At 38.1% G+C, this 19,709-nt stretch overlaps 1 protein-coding gene across 1 annotated transcript; it reads left to right on the top strand.

Annotated features, from left to right (window-relative positions):
• Positions 1 to 781: 781 nt before the first annotated feature.
• Positions 782 to 18,810, top strand: crlf1b (cytokine receptor-like factor 1b). The gene is made up of 8 exons (XM_038279060.1): positions 782 to 1,145; positions 2,974 to 3,252; positions 4,235 to 4,364; positions 4,524 to 4,696; positions 8,292 to 8,449; positions 8,933 to 9,098; positions 17,441 to 17,622; positions 18,366 to 18,810. The coding sequence occupies exons 1-8, from the start codon at positions 1,088 to 1,090 to the stop codon at positions 18,387 to 18,389; spliced, it is 1,170 nt and encodes a 389-aa protein (XP_038134988.1). The 5' UTR covers positions 782 to 1,087; the 3' UTR covers positions 18,390 to 18,810.
• The last annotated feature ends 899 nt before the right edge of the window (positions 18,811 to 19,709 follow it).

Here is a 19,709-nt window from a genome sequence, read left to right as displayed (position 1 = left end):
TATATATTTTTGCACAAAACTGACCCAAAAGCAATTATCTTATATTACATGGAAACTGCAGTTAAGAGTGGTTATTTATAGAGACTTGAGTGTCCAGTTTGTTTTGTTCACCTTAAAAAATAATTAGTACCTTTTCACTGTCCAAACAATGATAGAAAACCATATACAAACACATTCATAGCTATGTGAAATTTAGAACCACCTTATTTGCATGTTTTTGGACTTTTGAACCGCAATGTCTTCCTAAATAAATGTAGGAGACCTTTAAGCACATTTAAAATTAACAAGAGCGGATGACCCATCAAGCAACAATACAGTACAATATTTTGATTTAAGGAGCAAGAAACATTAAAAGATGATGATAATAGAAATCAAGCATTTTTTTTTCTTTTTTACAGGATCAAAGCATCTTTATAAATAAATATGATTTTAAAAATGTAGATTGGCAGATATTTATTGTAATCTCTAAATATATAATGATAAACATATTTGCAGAATGTTTTCTATAGAAAAGTCTATCTGCCTGTAAATTGAATCTTAACAGAAAACAGTTGCAATGAGAACGGAAAATATCAGTGTATCAAAAATCAGCCAATAATCAGAGATTCAAACAGCAAAACATTTTTTAAAAATCCTTCAAGCTGCTGTGGAGGGATAATCCATTCCTAAAATAGTGGCTGCTGTTTACTCAAACTCTGTTATCATCTGTCTGCTTATCACAAAGACCCTTTCAGGTCAATAAAGAGGTCTGTTTTGTTTTATCTACCTAACTGAATTTTTTTCCCCATACAAAGGACTTGTTTTAATATCTGAGGGTGTGTTTGAGTATCTGGGAGGGAACAGGCTCAGAAACAATAATGATGTGAGTTGGAGGAGGAAGCTGAACCTGAGAACTACAGCAACTGGAGACGTAACAAGGTACAACTTGTGCTTCTTAGACTGGAAGCAGGTAGTTTTCTTTGTCACAAGAACTCCAACTGGTAAGATGAACAAGTCCTCCTGCCTCCACTAAATCCATCTGGTAGTGGGATACTGGGACTTCAAAAAGACACCCGGAGGAAAACAAAAGAAAAGCAGGTCATTGAAGATGATTTCCTTCTTGTTTCTGCTGCTTCTAGCTCCATATGTGCTCTTCTCCTTCACATGTAAGTAAGTAATTTCATCTTGCCTCCAAACCAGGATGCTCCGCAATGAGACACACACATTAGATAAGCATCTATAATTTTAATTCTATAGCTTTATCAATTGTATTTGGTTTATTGTCACATCTTAGCTTGCATATAATAATTGTACATGGACTAGTTTAATAAAAAAAAGCTAAATATTCACACAAAAAAACAAGTTTTACGCATAACACAAATACTTTGCAAAACCTTTTCTTGGGAGTTTTTGCTAATACATGACAAAGGATCAATTTTTAGAGGGAATTAATCTATGCTAAATCATCCTAAACACAAATAAAAAAACAGAAGTACTGCACCAAAATATAAGAAAGAATAGTATATAAGGAAATCTTTTATACTTCAGTTGTTAATTTTTTTTAGACTTTAGAGACTTAAAACAGATTTTATTTGCCATTTTGTTTATGCAAGTGTAAAACAAAAAGAAATTTCGTTTGGAAACAGCTCACTGGACAATTTCATCTTTTAAAAGTGCAGCCTTGAAAAATGGTAAAAATGGCTGTAAATTTACAGTTTTAACATTTTTTTTTTATGATAAAATAACCTAAAAACAGGTGTTTTATATCATAGTTGACATTATTCCTGAAAATAGAGATGAAATATTCACTTTTCTGCTAATTAAAGAAATAAAAGATGAATCTTTAGTGTGTTTTTTTTTTTGACTCTTTAACAAGAAAACATGTAAAGACGTGCTGAGGTTTAGTTAATGACTGAGAATTGACATGCTTGTATTTTTCAGTTGAAATGAAAGCAATCATTTCAGATATTTTTATTCAACCTAACCCACAGCAATCTAATTAGTTACTTGTATTATTATTATTATTACATGGAGCATAATTCAAAATATGGTCGCACACTCAATAATGAGTGAGTGTCAAAAACCTGCAGTGCTGTTAATTAAGCCCAGTAGGTTTATTTAAGAGTTACGGTGGGGACATCAATCACACCAGCAAGCTTTATGCTTAAAAGATTATTCATGTATGGAAAAACAACGTTTAATAATTTTTGCTGGAAAACACCAGAGAACCTTTTGATTACTGCTGTGACAGCTCTATTTATCTTCTTCATTATGATCTTATAAATGCGAGCAGAGCTCTTACTTAATTGTAGTGCAGTGTGGCTGCATTTTCTAAAGATCACTAAGGAAGAAAAGACAAATATGTTGCGATACTGAAATGTGGTCATGTCTACTCACGATCTCTTATAACACTGAAACCAAAGAAGCCTTTCCTTTTTTTTTTAGCGCTGTAGAATGAAACAATCTAATTAAACTCCATCTTCTTAAATATTTAAATAGGAGAGTTCAGTGAAACTGAGCAAGTTTAACTGAACGTTCAGCAGCTTTTTTTCTTGTCATACTTCGAGTTCTTCCTCTTCATTGTGAATTAAGGCACATTTAGGCAGGGAGCTATTTTTTTTTATTTATGAAACTCTATAGATTTCATTGTATTTTTCCCTATTTTGAGGCACAGAGAACTGAACTTACATCTATGCTCCAGATAAAAAAATGTATTGATAATAAAATTCTGATTTCCTCAAAGTAATGTTCATGGATGTAAGTTTTTGATTTTTTTAATATAATAAATTCCCCATGTATAAATAATTTCATTTTTTGCTAAACGAGTCTTCAGGTTTTGTACATTTGTTTTGAACAAACTGTTAGTTTGTTACTTCATGTATTTCCTGGTTATCAGAAGCAGCAGTACGCTAAAAACCAAGGCTTGCTCAAGTAAAATGCAGTTGTAAAAGCAGCTTTTTCTAAAGGCTTGTCTGGTGTGTTCTGTTAATCCAGATGTTGCAGTAATCTCCCCTCAAGATCCTGTCCTTAGAGTCGGCTCTAGTTTGACAGCCACATGCACGCTTAGTGCAGAGCTGGGCCTCCACCCCAGCTCATTATTCTGGACTTTGAACGGTGTTCGTCTGTCAAGCAGTACCTACAGCATCGTGTCCTCCAATATCCTGAGCATTGAGCTTCACAGCCTGAACGGCTCACAGCAGAGATCCGGAGACAACCTGATGTGTCACAGAGCAGATGGGCGCATCCTCGCTGGTTCATGTCTCTATGTGGGCAGTATGTAGAAGCTTGATTCCCTTTGAATTTCTTTACATTTTGTTAATTTATCATTTGAAAGCGAAAATCACTGTGCAAGATGAAAGCTATAAAACAGAACAAGTCCTGTTTTCAATTTTCCTCAAGCCATGTAGGAGACACTGAAAACATGAAAGTTAAATTTGAAGTTGAAGGGAATCCAAACTGAGTAAACCAAGCTATATGTGACAAAAGGAACACTGGGCACCATCACAGTAAAGCACGGTGGTGGAAGCATCATAGATACTCAAAAGTGACTGAGAAGATTGTCAATGTTATCTTGAAACTGAGACTCACAGATGCTCTCGGTCCACCATCTTGTCTTTTTTAACCAAAGTTAGTTCAGGGGTATGTCATGCATTGCTTTAAAACAAGAAACTAAAAAATAGATTTATATTCATTTTGATTGATAACTTTCTTTAGTCATTTTTAGTTTATTTTAATGACTATATAAGGTTAACATAATACCTTATTTGCAAACTGAATTTAAATTAAAAGCAAGGAAGGTGCTTCTTGAAAACTGATGCAACATCTGATTATTTGGTGAAAGCTTTTTTGCCTGAAATAATTTCCAACATGGCTTTGAGGCTACAATGATTTTTTAACATTAAATTTACCTCCAGAGTGTTTGATTGTACAATGAAATCAGTCTTCAGTATTCTAGCTCTCTAAGCCTATGTGTAACAATTAATAAAAAAAAAAACAGCCAAAAAGAACATGTTTCTGAATTGTATGTTAATAAGTGACCTGCATAACGTCACATAATAAGACCTAAAATGTTAACTCTGTTACTAACAGTTAAAGTGAAAAATTGAAGAAATTAACTCAAAGTAATACTTTGAGTTTATTTCTTAACTTGTTTAAAACAGCAACAATTTCCAATATTTTCTTTTACTTTAAATGAAGATGTTAAAGTCTATTGTATAATTTTATTGCCTGAATCTGATTTTTTTATGTACTCCAGTGCCTCCAGAGAAGCCAGTGAATTTAACATGCTGGTCCCACAATGCAAAGGATTTGAGCTGTAGGTGGAGGGTGGGTGGTAGTTGTGAGACCCACATCCCAACCAAACACACCCTCAAATACAAACTGAGGTAAGGCAGCTAACAGTGAATAACCCAACATTCCTCAGGTAGACAAGCAAAGTGTTTCTGTCATACAGTTTATCACTTTTACCAATGTGTGCAACAGTCGCAGGTTGGTAGATTATCATCTTTAGTGCAAAATATTTAGCTTTTTTGTTTTGTGTTCAGGTGGCATGAAAAAGAAAATGAGTGTGAAAACTGTATCGCAGAGAAGCAGGGTTACGTCTGTCATATCTCAGCCAAGATTGCTCTGTTCACCCCATATGAGATCTGGATAGAGGTCACCAATCAGCTGGGCTCGACCACCTCTGACATCCTCTCCCTCGACGTCCTGGATGTAGGTCAGTAATATCCAGGAAGCTGGTTATTAGGCAGCAAGTTGATAAGAAAGACTGGAGAAAACTTGGCATCTAGGGAAATGAAGAGGGGATTTAATTCAGTTAGGCAAGGTTTATTCATATAGCACATTTCAGTGGCAAGACACTTCAAAGTGCTATACATGAGAAAAAGAAATATACATTGCAGTATCATAGAGAAAACACAAAGAATTAAAGAGAATGCAAGTGATACTTTAAAATTTGTGGATATAAGTGTAAATTATAAGTATAAAATTTAAATAGATGCATTTTTAATCTCGATTTCAACTAAGCGACTCAGTGCTTTTGCAACTTTGTGGGAGTTTTTTCCAGATTACTGGAGCATAAAACAAAACACTGCTTCTCCATGTTTGGTTCTTGTTCTGCAGAGTAAATTGGAGCCAGAAGACCTGAGAGGTCTGGGTGGTTTGATACACTGACCGCAAATCTGTAATTTATTTTTGAGTACAGAAGTATTTTAAAGTATGTTCTCTGAGATATGAGGAGTCAGTATAAGAGCTTTAAAACTGGGGGGATGTGGTCACCTGTCTTTGGTTTGATGAGGTCATGGCACTCAAGGACAATTTAGAGAAGCCAATTAACCTAAAAGTCATGTTTTGGGACTGTGGGAGTAAGCTGGAGTACACAGAGAGAACCCAAACATGCACATCGAGGACATGCAATTTCCATGCAGAAAGATCCTGGGCCGGGACTCAAACCCAGAACCTTCTTGCTGCAAGGCAACAGCGCCACCCCACTGCTCCACCGTTCAGTCCTTCTACCAAAGAGGAACTTATAAATTAGTTTTTCAAGGTCCTGTTGAAACATTAGTCCTTTAATCCTGGAGATATTCTCCAATATGAACTCATCAGCAGAGCCTGACTGCTGCTGGTGTGATAGTTAAGCAATTTGTTTCAGGTGCTAATGGTGAGAGATACATCTGAAAGGAGCAGGACACCAGCCCTCAATTGTTTGAGAAACAGCCCTGTTCTTTACTCCAGTTCATGCATATCTATCAAAATTCAGCGCTGTGTTTCCTGCAGCTTTCTGAGAGCCAAAGACCAAGTAATTGTATCAATACATTTCTTCTAATTGTCTTTTCTCTCTTTGATAGTTTGATAGTTTTTCAAGATTGAACTGCCATATAGGGTGAATACAGGCAGTTTATTTTTTTGTTAGTAAAAAAGCACAGTAGTTTTGGCCAACCCTTCATTAAAGACTATTTCTTCTTTAGCAACAGCGCTGGAGGGATTCTAATACTGATGGTTCTGTTTTAGGCCATGCCATAGAATCTCATTTGGATTTAATTTATTTTCTTTCATAACTTAAGTGCCCTTGAGCTTAAGGTAAAACAACTAATGCAAAAACATTCTCAGTCAGGACTTTCTGATCAACAGCAGAACTGCCATTTGATAATGTGGTTTGTCCAGTTCCTGAAGAAACCAAGCAGTCACACTACAAATATATTTGAGTGGCGATATGATGTTTTGTTTTTAAACACAATTTTTACATCAGATGTAACTCACCTTTCATAAATGAATATTCTTCTTGGTACATTTGAGACAGCCTTCTGTGTTATTTTTTGTCAGCAGTGGTTTTTACTTTGGATTTTCTGCCATTGATGTTATTTATCTCCCATCTCCCTCTTATTAAGTCAAGCCCCTGTCACACCATGACGATTTAGCGGGCGTATGCCTGTTGACGGAAAATCTTGCAAAAATGCTGGCATATGTTGGATAAGTTATGGGTATGTTTTGTATAAGTTACGAGCGTGCTGAAGTACGCTGGAACACTCTGGCACACGTCGAGATATGGCAAGTATGTTGGAAAAATTTTGAGCATGCTCAAATTTCCCGACGTACACCAGCATATGCCATATGTCGGCACAAGTTACAGTTAAGTTATCTGATCGTTGACAAGGTTCACAAGGTAATTTTGTGTTTCTACTGTTGTGCCATCGAGTGGCTATGAGTGATCTCAGCTGTTGTGGATAATTATAGGAGGCTAAATACTCTTTCCCATTAGGACGCTTTTCCCCTCATTAATTAAACAACAATTTTAAAATTGCTTTTGTATTCATCTGTTATCAAAAACAGTGTATTATCCCATTAACCCCATTTGGCCTTTTCTGGTCTCCTTCAAATAAATGACAACAGCTTAGAGACAGAAAAAAATTTTTTTTAGAACTGTTAACTAGATGCCTCCTAGTTAATGTCTTCTTTGGTTTTAGGTTTAGCTCCTTTTGTAACATCTGTTGTGAATTGGCGCTATATAAATAAACTGAAAAAAAAAAAAAAATACATTTAATGCCTTAAAGCAGGAATACCAGAATTCAGACCTTGAGGGCCGCTAACCTATAGGTTTTCAATGTTTCTTGGCTACAGAACAGCTGATTCTAATCATTGCAGTTCAGCAAAGGCCTGTTCATAAGCTATACATGAAAATCGGCTGTGCTGAAGTAAGGAAATCTCTTAAACCTGTAGGATAGCGACCCTTGAGGAAAGGGTTTGGGTATGCCTGTCTTAAAGCAATAATATAGAAGTTATTGATGTCTCAATGGAGAAATTAAATTTCTGCATATGACCCATCCCTTTTGGGGAGCAGTGGGCTGCCAATGTGCAGAGTCCGGGGAGCAGTGGAGTTAACGGTCTTGTCAGAGACACAGAGTGGCAGGCTGTGGGGATCAAACCGAGTACTTGCAACCTTCTCAGAGCACAGGCATACTGCTCTTACCACTTGGCCAACACTTCCTCATGTTGTTTTCCACTAACCTTCTTTAAACATAAAATTCTTTGAAGCAGCGTTTGATCCTGGAGTTGTTTCTGCCCATTATGTGCTACCTGCAAACCACAACGGCAAACCAATAACCTGGAGGTTGTGAACATTTAGGAAAACATTGAGGTGTTATGGGATTCATACAGCAGTAATGTAGAAGCAATAAATGAGCAGTGAAAGAAACGGAGGAATTGTTTTGAGCAGATGTTTACAGATATTTAATACCTTCATTAATCAGTGGCTTATTTTTCTCTTGTGCGGTTATCTCTTTAATGCTTCCTCTGGTTCCTCTCCTTCAAAGCAGCTGAATTATTTTATTGCAGTCAGTTGTGTTTAATAAGGAACATCATGTTCTAACAGCAAGCAATGACTTATCAGAGCCAAAGTCAGTAAACCACCTGAAACACAAGATCAAAGGAACACATTGTATTTGGAGTATTTTACATTTTCAACCATTTCCTTTTTTCTAGCAGTTTTATTGAGATTGAAAAATTCATTTAATTAATAAAAAAAAAGTTATATCAAAAACATCATGAGGTTGCTCTATTATTGTAAGTTTTTGCCTCTGGTTGCTCGGTTGGATGGATGGATGGATGGATGGATGGATGGATGGATGGATGGATGGATGGATGGATGGATGGATGGATGGTGTCATATAATACTATATGACACCCCTACTCAGTGTTTCCTAAATCCATTTTAATTTTATCTTTCTGCCTTTTTAACTCTCAAATCCTGTAAATCTGCACAATGAGTAAAAGGGAGCTCTGTACAAACCCTTCACAGCCTGTCCTTGTCTCTGCAGTAACTACAGACCCTCCTGCTAACGTGCAGGTGAGTCGTATCGGCACCCTTGAGGACCAGCTGATGGTCCGCTGGACCAGCCCCCCTGAGCTCAAAGACATCCTGTTTCAGGCCAAATATCAGATCCGCTACAGGCTGGAGGACAGTGCTGAATGGAAGGTAACCCACACATCACTTTGTTCAACTATCACAGTCTTTGCTAAAGCTTCCCTGGCAGTATTAATGAGATTTCCTCATATCTTCATTTTAATTCAATCCCAGTCTTCTGAACCGTGGCTTTGATCCCACTCAGTAGAAGTAGAGGTTTTTGAAGCTGTGATTCTTTCAGACTTTGTCTTTGATGTTTTAAAAACAAAGCAGCTCAGTATTTCTGAAAGAAAAAGACACAAGAAAGGTTTATTCTTCCTGCAAAAAAAGACACTGATGGGAAGGCAGAGGAGATTTATCTACAAGGGTTCTGATTCTACAGGACATGTCTACAGAAAGTTGTACAAGTGTTAAGACTTTATATCTACTCTCACTGTCCTTCTATAACTAAACATCTACTGAATTGAAATGTTATTTTTAAAGAATTTTAATGACGTTTTTAAAGACATCGACTCGCCATCCATTGTTTGATTATTGTGTCGTTTCTTCTCTCAGGCATTTGATAACATTGGAAACCTGACATCATGCCGTCTGGCAGGCCTCAAGCCTGGCACTGTCTATTTTGTCCAGCTGAGGTGCAAGCCTGTGGGAATCTTTGGTTCCAGAAAACCTGGAATCTGGAGTGACTGGAGCCACCCAGCTGCAGCCTCCACCCCATCAGGTATGTGTAAAATAGATCCAAAAGGACATTTTTTGTTAGACATAATTTTTTTCACACTAATACCAGACTAGATCTGCCTTAACAGGAACTTTTGAGTAATATCCACTGATGTTTAGATAGAAAGACTGCAACAATTTAAATTGTTTGAAACCTTTCTGTTCTGTTGCAGACTCACAGCCTTAGGAGTTTTAAAACCCAAAATCTAAGATCCCAACAGTTTCACCATTTTTTGCTTTCTTATAATGAACCTCTCATTTGTAATTAAAGCCAGAAAAACAATGTCTCTTATTCCTGATTAAACATCCTGCTGCACAAAAAGATCCAAACCGCATGTGACCTGGAGGATACCCAACATCAGTCGGCTTGCTACCTAGATAGAGATCTCAGCGGAGAGGATTAGAAGGAACTGGAGAGCCGGGGGGACATTTGATGAATTTCTCTCGTCCGCTTCAAAGATTGATCCAGTTACGGAGCTGGCTGTCAGTCTGTGGCAAAGACAGAGCCTATAAAGCTTGAGTGGAAGCAGGTTTTGGGGCAGATAATGAGCTGAATAACTTATGTTGGTATTTAGTTCCCAGGGGGGGGAAGTCGTTATCGAGCCCTGTCATTTGCCATAAAGGATTGATTCTGGCAGATGACAACCTTCTCTCTCTGTAAACCAAATATGGCGTTACTCCCAGGTTAAGGACATTAAACCAAAGGACATGCCTTGGTCTGTAAGAAAACACCCAATTTTTCTGAGAGGAATGACAAAAGAGATTTAACTTTCATCCTAATAGAGATTTGTAGCTCATGATTTACTAAAGAGAAAACTCCTAGTTGTAGAGGCATACTGCTTGTGTTGTGTCTATCTATTAGCTTTGCCTATAGACAAAGGGATTCTAGGCTTTTTTATCTTTGTATGAGAGCAAATTAGACTCAAACTTTTTTTATTTCTGAGGCTGCAGGTTTAATAAAGTCCTTGATTTTTATTTCATTAATCCAAATTATAACCTCTACAGTATATTGAGGGGTCCTTGTCTAGCTGGAGTATGATTCTCATTAGGAAGTGTTTTCCCAAACCACAATGATAACCCCACCATGTTTTACTGTTAGATATTATGGATAGCATCATTATATGTTTCCTAAAGTGTGGGTAATCTGTAGTATTTAGCCATATATATATTTTTTTTCTGTTTTCCACATTATTCTAAATATAGAATTCCTAATCTCAAAGATGGTTGTGACGGAATCATGCTGTGGGGATGCTCTACTTATGAAGGAGTAGCAAAGCCTGATCAGAGTTTATGGGAGGATGGATGGAGCTAAATAATGTGATATTGAAAGTTTGTAAGATTCTGCAAAACAATTGGGGCTTGGATATAGCTTAACCTTCTAGGTGGACAGAGGGTTTAAAGGATTTAGTCAGAGGTTTGATGAAAAGTGGTAGACTGAAGCAACCATGTGTCTTAAAGTTCCAGTTCAAGTCCTGACCTAAATCCAACTGGCTAATTATATTTAAAAACCAAGACTGTCCATCAGATCCTAATGAATTTGAGCTTTTTTACAGTCAGCACACATTTTTGGTTCTAGATGTACCCCGCTGGTAAGTAGACGTGTAAGCAAAAGTGGGCTGCACAAAGCACTGAATTCAACACTTTTAAAGAAGCTATGCTTAGATGGACACAAATAGTCAAATTGAAGGCCTGATCAGATCAAAAATGTTTCATGTAAACATGTCAGAATGAAAATTCTAATCCAGTTTGGTCAGATCGGAAAGAAATTAAATTCCAAAAGAGAGAGGGAGTTTTTTTATTGCATTATTTTTTTTATTTTTTATTGCCATTCCAGTTTGTTGTCCATGTATACACACATTCAGATCTTTGGAGTTAAATAATCTCCACTGCGCATGTGTGCAACATCAACATTGTTTTTCTCTTTACTTATAGCCTTTATCCACTGGCTCCTGGTCCTCCTTGTTGGAGGAAGTGGCTCTAAATGTAATGTGCTGATGAACCTGCCGTCCTGCCCTCTACCCCTGCAGCTAATGAGCCTTAGCATAAGGTTCTGCTGAGCCCTTAATTTAACTAAAATGTCTGCAAAATACAAAAGTATGGATACAAAGATGAGATGAATGTCCATAATGGAAAGAATTACATCAACAGACACAACTGAAGAAAAAGAAATGTGATGGGCAGGTACAAAGAGCAGCTAAAGTTAAGGATGAGTGGACTAGTACCTGTTTACCAAACAGGTAGTTTCTTCTTGTGCTACTAAAGCCTTTCTGGAAAATTAGACAGTTCCGCAGACACTTAAATTGTTTGATTTAATTTGATTTGATCGAACGCTTGTTACATTTCAAAACACATCATGATTGGATCAGTTTATTTAGTGTCGATGTAAACTGAGTTCTGATCAACCAAGATGTAGATCGGAGAGGGTAAATTTTACACAACTAAAGGTAGCTAGTTTAAATTAGTCTACACTAGATCTAGTTCAATAAGACAGAGATGAAACAACACTTTGTTGTTAAGCACTTACTTTACCAGGGTTGGATTTATCTAACACTAGGGTGACCAAACGTCCGTATTTCCCGGGACATATCCGTATTTCACGTCCTGTCCTGGGCGTCCCGGGTTTTTTTTAGAAAGTGAGGAAATGTCCTGATTTCACTGCGCACGACGCTCCGTGTGACGTAATCCCTGAGCCGCGTCAGTGCAGGCAGCCCTGCTCTTAATCAGAGGCTCTGTTCGAAAACCTGGGCTGCATCCTCCAAGGACGCGGTCTACCTAGACTGGATCCTTCGAAGTCCTTGAAAATAAGGAGGCCGGAAGAGTTTTGGCTGTAAATTCGAACAGGTCCTCCCTTCGGCGGGTTTTACCGCCGTATGCTCTGTTGCTTAGCAACCGTGAAAGTTGACACACAAAGCAGGAAAAGAATGAATACCGAGGTTTTCAAAACTGTTTGTTTATTTATTTATTTTAAAAAAAGTTAAAGTGAACAAAGACTACACTCACAAGAATCCAGAGTGGAATAAAGGTTCCAACCACCGGGAGCAGGAACAAATAAAATCAAATGTAATGATAGAAACCTTAGTCAGTTAAATAACCTGCTGCTGTCATTCTGCACATCTCTGATGTTGCTGCTATTTTCAAATATCCATTACTGGAAAAATGTCCATAGCTGCATATTGGTTATTTATTCTCCAGTTTTATATTGTTAAAACACTTTACAGTATTTTATTGTTTATATTTTAACTCTTCCCTATTATGTTATTCTTATACATTTCTCTAAGGTCCTCATTTGTGTGACCATTTTCAATAATCTTTTTGCTGCTGTAAATTTGCACATTGTGGGAAAATAAAGGGATTTTCTATTCTATTCTATAAAAGGGGTAGAAAGATATAAGTAAATCTAAACAATGTATCTACAAAATATATCTGCAAAATCTCTAATATTCAACAACAAAAAATACTTAGTTAAGCATATTGTGCAAAACAACAATAAAAAAAATTAAACTCCTATCAGATTTATAGTTCCAACTCTGCAGATCTATTAGAATCTGTCCTTAAATTACATCCAAATTCATTTACACAGTAACAGATTAAAACCTTTAAATAAACCAAACATTACCGCCACATATCTGACTCAATAACTATTAAAACAACTATTTTCATTAATTTCAGACGGAACTATTCACAGAGTTGTATTATTATATTAAACTGAACTTCAAATTTCACAACTGTTCTGCGCCAAGTAACATTTCCTCTGATCACGGAGCAAATACCGATGATGAGACATCCAACCCCGCGCCCCCCCCCCCCCCCCCCCCCCCCCCCCCCCCCGCTCCTAGGTGTCCTGGTTTTCCCAAATGAAAATATGGTCACCCTATCTAACACTAGTGTGTAGTGTTACCTTTAAAACTCAACGATAGTGTTGATCATTCATCCTCTCACACACTGATGGTGGTGGACTACACTGTATCCACTGCTGTCCTGGTAGACACTGAGAGTAGCTAGGTTGCCTTACACTGGTGCCTTCTGGCCCTCAGTCCACCCAGTGGCGGAGCCAGAGGGGTGGCAGGGGGGGCATTTGCCACCCCCAACCGAGCCCTTGCCACCCCTACTGCCACCCCACTCGAAACGGTCATTTTAAAATATAGTACTTATGAGATCGGCAAAGATTTGCCAGGAAAACCGTAATTTCCGACTGTCCCTGAAGGCAGCCCGATGCAGTAGCAGCCTACATGCTGCTCACTGACGCTGTTCATTGGTTAAACTGACATGTGGTTCCTGCTAGATCCAAAACATACCCGCAGCTCTAGAGAACAACATTGAGGAGTTTTGCAGGTATTTACAACATTTTACCGCTCAGCGGTAACCGCTGTGTTACCTTCCTAATGAGAGGCGGCACTTGTCATACATTTCTAAAAAGAAAAAGAAAAAATGGTTGTGCACCGCTCCGTAGTGCCTCGATTATACTACTGCTGATAGATTGTGTTTTAAACAGATTCTTTTTAACATATGTTTTAGTGCAAATGCTGCCCTGTAATGTTTTATTCATTTGGCCAGGATATATCTCCCAGCTCTTGCTTGAAATGTGTGTGGTAAAAATATGTGAAAAACCATTGTTAAGTTTTATAGTGACTGAAATGTCACTATAAAAACTGTCATATGAAAGCTTTGAATTATAACCTAACTAGTTATATTAATTAATTTAATGGATCTACTTTTAATTTTTTTTATTTTAGCTAGCTACAGAAAACGAAAAACTATAGTTTAAATGATAGTTAACATAGTGTTGTGCCAAACAGTCATGGGGTCTAAATACCAGGCTGTCTTATTTTTTGTAGAGCCAGTTCTTCTTAAAGAGGCACCAGCAGGTTAGAGGCTGTGACAGAGAGTTAATAAGTAGTAAAATCCTCTACTTTACTTGACTTTGTTGTGTTCCTGGAACCATATAAAGAGGTTTTTCATGAGCTATTTAGACTTTGTAAGATTTCGGTTGTTATCCCAGTCAGTACTGCATCTTGTGAGTGAAGTTTTTCTGCTCTAAAACTGATCAAAAACCACCTTAGAACAACTATGGCTGATGACAGGTTAAGTCATCTTGGCATTCTCAGTGTTGAGTCAAGGAGGGCACATGCCCTCAACATGGATGACTTTGTAAAACCTTTTGCTTCTTCCCACCAAAATCTGAGAATTATGCTCTCTTGAGTGTATCCTGGCTTTGAGTTTGCAGTACGTATGTTGTTCCCATTCAAAGCTTATTTGACCATAGCAGTGTTTCTCAAACCTTTATAAATACCACCAGGGTAATACTGGTCAGCTCTGGTGGTATTGTCTTGCAGTTTACTATTTGGAGCCAGTTTTATTTATTTATTTTTGAGAATTAGTTTTTGGTCATATTCTGGGCTCTGAGTTTACATTTACATGTTCACTGTTCCATAGTGCGTTTTCACATCTTGTTTGGTCATGGCAAATCTTTGTTAAAAAAAACATTTTAACTTGAGTGTGTGTGAGAAAATATTTGTTTCCTTTTGTTCATCATTTGTATATGGACCCCTCTGATAAAGCCTTGCTCACCCTTTGGCCACCCCTTGAAAACAGATCTAGCTCCGCCACTGAGTCCACCATCAGTCACCAATGTGGGTAAGGTGGATTTTCCCAAGGGCACAACAAACAAACAGACAGAATTGAGATTTGAAGCAGTGCCCTTTTGCTTGCAAGACAAACTTCTGCACCCTGTGCAACTAGAAGAAAGTTGGTGTTGAATCCAAACTAAGCTAGAAAAGCACCTCTGCCAAGCAGCATCTTTTGCCTCCATTGATGACCTACACCTATAGCTAACAATTGCACACCTAGATCATGACTTTTGGAGTCCAATACTGAACCTGCCAATAGTCAATGCTGCCACCCTCTGGTTTAGGGGAGAATTGCTTGTTTTCTCTATATATCACTAAATTTAATTAAAAATCCATTCATAAATGTTCAAGTTATCCTAGGGTGACCAAACGTCCGTATTTCCTGGGACATATCCGTATTCACGTCCTGTCCCGGGCGTCCCGTTTTTTTTAGAAAGTGAGGAAATGTCCTGATTTCACTGCGCACGACGCTCCGTGTGACGTAATCCCTGAGCCGCGTCAGTGCAGGCAGCCCTGCTCTTAATCAGAGGCTCTGTTCGAAAACCTGGGCTGCATCCTCCAAGGACGCGGTCTACCTAGACTGGATCCTTCGAAGTCCTTGAAAATAAGGAGGCCGGAAGAGTTTTGGCTGTAAATTCGAACAGGTCCTCCCTTCAGCGGGTTTTACCGACGTATGCTCTGTTGCTTAGCAACCGTGAAAGTTGACACACAAAGCAGGAAAAGAATGAATACCGAGGTTTTCAAAACTGTTTGTTTATTTATTGATTTTTAAAAAAAGTTAAAGCCAACAAAGACTACACTCACAAGAATCCAGAGTGGAATAAAGGTTCCAACCAGCGGGAGCAGGAACAAATCAAATCAAATGTAATGATAGAAACCTTAGTCAGTTAAATAACCTGCTGCTGTCATTCTGCACATCTCTGATGTTGCTGCTATTTTCAAATATCCAATACTGTAAAAATGTCCATAGCTGCAAATTGGTTATTTATTCTCCAGTTTTATATTGTTAAAACACTTTACAGTATTTTATTGTTTATATTTTAACTCTTCCCTATTATGTTATTCTTATACATTTTTCTAAGGTCCACATTTGTGTGACCATTTTCAATAATCTTTCTGCTGCTGTAAATTTGCCCATTGTGGGACAATAAAGGGATTTCTATACTACAAAAGGGTTAGAAATACATAAGTAAATCTAAACAATGTATGTATAAAATATATCTGCAAAATCTCTAATATTCAACAACAAAAAATACGTAGTTAAGCATATTGTGCAAAACAACAATAAAAAAATTAAACTCCTATCAGATTTATAGTTCCCACTCTGCAGATATATTAGAATCTGTCCTTAAATTACAGCCAAACTCATTTACACAGTAACAGATAAAAACCTTTAGATAAATCAAATACTACCGCCTCATATCTGACTCAATAACCATTAAAACAACTATTTTCATTCATTTCAGACGGAACTATTCACAGAGTTGTATTATATTAAACTGAACCTCCAATTTTCACCACTGTTCTGCGGCAAGTAACATTTCCTCTGATCACGGAGCAAATCCCGATGATGAGACATTTGTTCTTTCAATCACCCCACCCCCCCACCCCCCCGCTCCAAGGTGTCCTGGTTTTCCCAAATGAAAATATGGTCACCCTAAGTTATCCTGCACACAGAGAGACACAAATTCTCCTTAAAAACATAACCTCCTCTGCAGTAATGTAAAAGTTTGTAAAACACAACTTCAAAGTGTAATATTACTGTTGTAAGTGCATGTGTTTTAAGAGGGAAAGTTTACTAGTCCAGCTTTTAGCAACTATCCCTAGGGAAACTAGCATTTTCCAGTGTAAAGCCAACACTCGCCCTGCGATGGATTGGCAACCTGTCCAGGGTGTACCCCGCCTCTCGCCCGTAGAGAGCTGGCACCAGCACCCCTCGCGACCCCTATTGGGATAAGCGTGTAAGAAGATGGATGGATGGATGGATGGAGGGATGGATGGATGGATGGATGGATGGATGGATGGATGGATGGATGGATGGATGGATGGATGGATGGATGGATGGATGGAGCCAACACTCAACAAAGCTTGTTGTCTGCTCCTGTCCTGCTCTGAGTTAGCTTGCTCTTCAAGCAACGGACACAGGGAGGTTGGAATGCTGGGACAAACTCTGTTAAGTGTTTTTAAAATCAACACATCCTTACAGATTCCCTTAAATCTAACTCACAGGATTATGACCAATGCTTTGGAGGAACTAGTTGTAAAATAATTGACTAAAGAGAGACTAAACAAATGTAAACTGTACTTCCAACATGTCACTCTAAAAAGTAAATGCTGCTCCAACTTAAATTGCTTCAGTTGTAATTGAGTCAAGTTGAGCCAACTTAAGCCATATTTATAACTCGAAAACTTAAATAAATTAAGTTGGGGAAGTTAATTCAAATACTTGTAAACAATTCAAGCAATTAATTGAAGTTGGAGCTTTTTTTTAGGAAGAAAAATTATATAAATAATAATGTAAACCTATTGCTATTTTTTTTCCTTCACATTTTTGGATTACTGTCTCATTCGTAAAGTGACAAAATGTGAGACGTTCAAGCCTGCGTGCATACTTTTTTTAGAGGCACTCTAACCCTAATGCTCCTGACATTTTCCTCTATTTTTCTCTTTTCTTTCATTTCTCTCTCTTTTTCTCTTATTCATCCCCCCCTCCCTTCAGGGCTGCTACAAAGAGGCTCCTGTGATCATAAGGGCACTGAACAGAACTCCACCCTGCGGCAGGAACTCAAGCAGTTCTTTGGCTGGGTCCGCAAGCATGCCTCTGGCTGCAGCAGCATGTCCATCAAGCTGTATGATCAATGGAGGGTGTGGCTGCAGAAATCACACAGAACACGGAACCAGGTCGGTAAGCAAAGGCCACTTTCTTCTGTGAGAGTTTTAGCATATCTTCACAAACACCCCGTTATTCTATCAGTACACTGAGCTGAAATTCTGACCCGGCCTTTTTTTTCTCCATTTGCCATCTGCTCAGCATTTTTACAAGCAAAAAGGAGGAAAGATTTCCTTTGAACTGGCTCTGTTGAGTTTCAGTCTGTGCTTTATGATCAGGTAAAAATGTGCGGTTTAAACTTTACAGGCTCAGAAGTGGGAACAGAAAGAAGGACATGCTCTTTGTCAGGATGTCTGACTATACTTCATATTTAATGAGCAAACTTGTGATCTTTAGCTGATGACCACAACAAAGAGTAAAAAAGAAAAAAAAAACCATTTACATATAATTAACAGCCCCCTGTCATAAGCTGCTATTGTTTTTGACTTGGCAGGCAGGCCGTTGTGACCAAAAATGACTCTAAGTATTTCTTTGTGAAAAGTTCAGCCACATCCTCAGTCCTTGAACCGAAAAAATATCTTCAGTCTACCTGACTTGTTAAGGTTAGCAATGCTCAGATTTTTCTGCTTCCAAAGGCACAAATTGTCTCCTGAGTATTGTCTCTGTTCAGAGAGTGTGACTGTTTTCCAATGATTTCCTCCAAAAGCACAGATGAGATAAAAGAGGCAGGCAGACGGAGAGACATTAGTGGGATCTTTTTAACTCTCTTTTGACATAATTTCAGAGTGAACCACCTAGTTTCTTTCTTTTTCAGGTCCTACAAGACAATAATTCATAGCCCACGTACTTGGTACTGCTCTGAGATCCCTCCAAGAAAAGCCAACTGGTCAGCAACTGGATGAGACTTCAAGGATCTGCCGCTTTTCCATTACCTGAGTTTGAAAAGGGTTGGACAAGGTGCAGAACAGGAAGCCGAGTCAACACATCTGTCTGCAGCCTCTCTACTGTTAAATACTGGCAAAGTTATTATAGTAGGAGATTTAACAGCCATGTTGACATTGAGGGTGATAGCTTAAATGCAGCCTTTAATGCTCTCTAAGACTCAATTGGCTTTGTTCAAAATGTGAATAGTCCCACACATTCTCATCTTCATACTTTGGACCTTGTTCCTACATATGGCATTGAATATGACAACAGAATAACAGTATTTCCTCACAACCCTGTCCTCTCGGACCACTTTTTAATAACCTCTGGGATTACTTTAAAGGAGAATTACGGTTTTTAACACTTTTAGCCCATTTTCTGTAGTGTCCAGGATGAAATCGAATGATCGACACCAAAATTTTGACAATTGCTCCTGTCTCTGCTTTTTGGCTCATTTAGAATCACCACCTGGCTGCTTCATAATGGCTTCCATAGTGCATGTCCGATAATGTCCTTAAAACAACCTTAAACATTCTTTTTTTTAAATATGCTACTCACCGGGTCGTCAGCGCTGTTCAATGACGTTCCAAAAAAAGTTTCGTAAAGAAAAAACGTTCCTGTAGTGTTTTATTTAGCATTTTGTAAATCCCATTGAGTTCTGTTGGAATAGTCAATATTCCCCTGCCACCGCAAACGGAAATGGGGCCTGTTTACACAGTTGTAGTCTTTTCGCTTCACTCTGTGTACTCCGACGTCGAGAATCAAGAATCCACCTTTCGTATTCCATTTTCAGAGTTTTTTAAAGTGTTTAACAGAGACGTTAGCACCTCGACGTCGGAGTACACAGAGTGAAGCGAAAAGACTACAACTGTGTAAACAGGCCCCATTTCCGTTTCCGGTGGCAGGGGAATATTGACTATTCCAACAGAACTCAATGGGATTTACAAAATGCTAAATAAAACACTACAGGAACGTTTTTTCTTTACGAAACTTTTTTTGGAACGTCATTGAACAGCGCTGACGACCCGGTGAGTAGCATATTTTAAAAAAAGAACGTTTAAGGTTGTTTTAAGGACATTATCGGACATGCACTATGGAAGCCATTCTGAAGCAGCCAGGGGTGGATTCTAAATGAGCCAAAAAGCAGAGACAGGACCAACTGTCAAAATTTTGGTGTCGATCATTCGATTTCATCCTGGACACTACAGAAAATGGGCTAAAAGTGTTAAAAACC

This window comes from Cyprinodon tularosa, unplaced genomic scaffold (assembly GCF_016077235.1).
Source record: "Cyprinodon tularosa strain WSP-4 unplaced genomic scaffold, ASM1607723v1 ctg147, whole genome shotgun sequence".
NCBI lineage: Eukaryota > Metazoa > Chordata > Actinopteri > Cyprinodontiformes > Cyprinodontidae > Cyprinodon > Cyprinodon tularosa.
Note: the sequence above shows the minus strand (reverse complement) of the source record. Positions and strands in the feature narration are given on the sequence as shown.

Coding starts and splice junctions, on each gene's coding strand:
- crlf1b (XM_038279060.1), top strand. CDS start 1,088: ATGATTTCCTTCTTGTTTCTGCTGCTTCTAGCTCCATATGTGCTCTTC. Junction 1,146..2,973: donor TGTGCTCTTCTCCTTCACAT/GTAAGTAAGTAA, acceptor CTGTTAATCCAG/ATGTTGCAGTAATCTCCCCT. Junction 3,253..4,234: donor TTCATGTCTCTATGTGGGCA/GTATGTAGAAGC, acceptor TATGTACTCCAG/TGCCTCCAGAGAAGCCAGTG.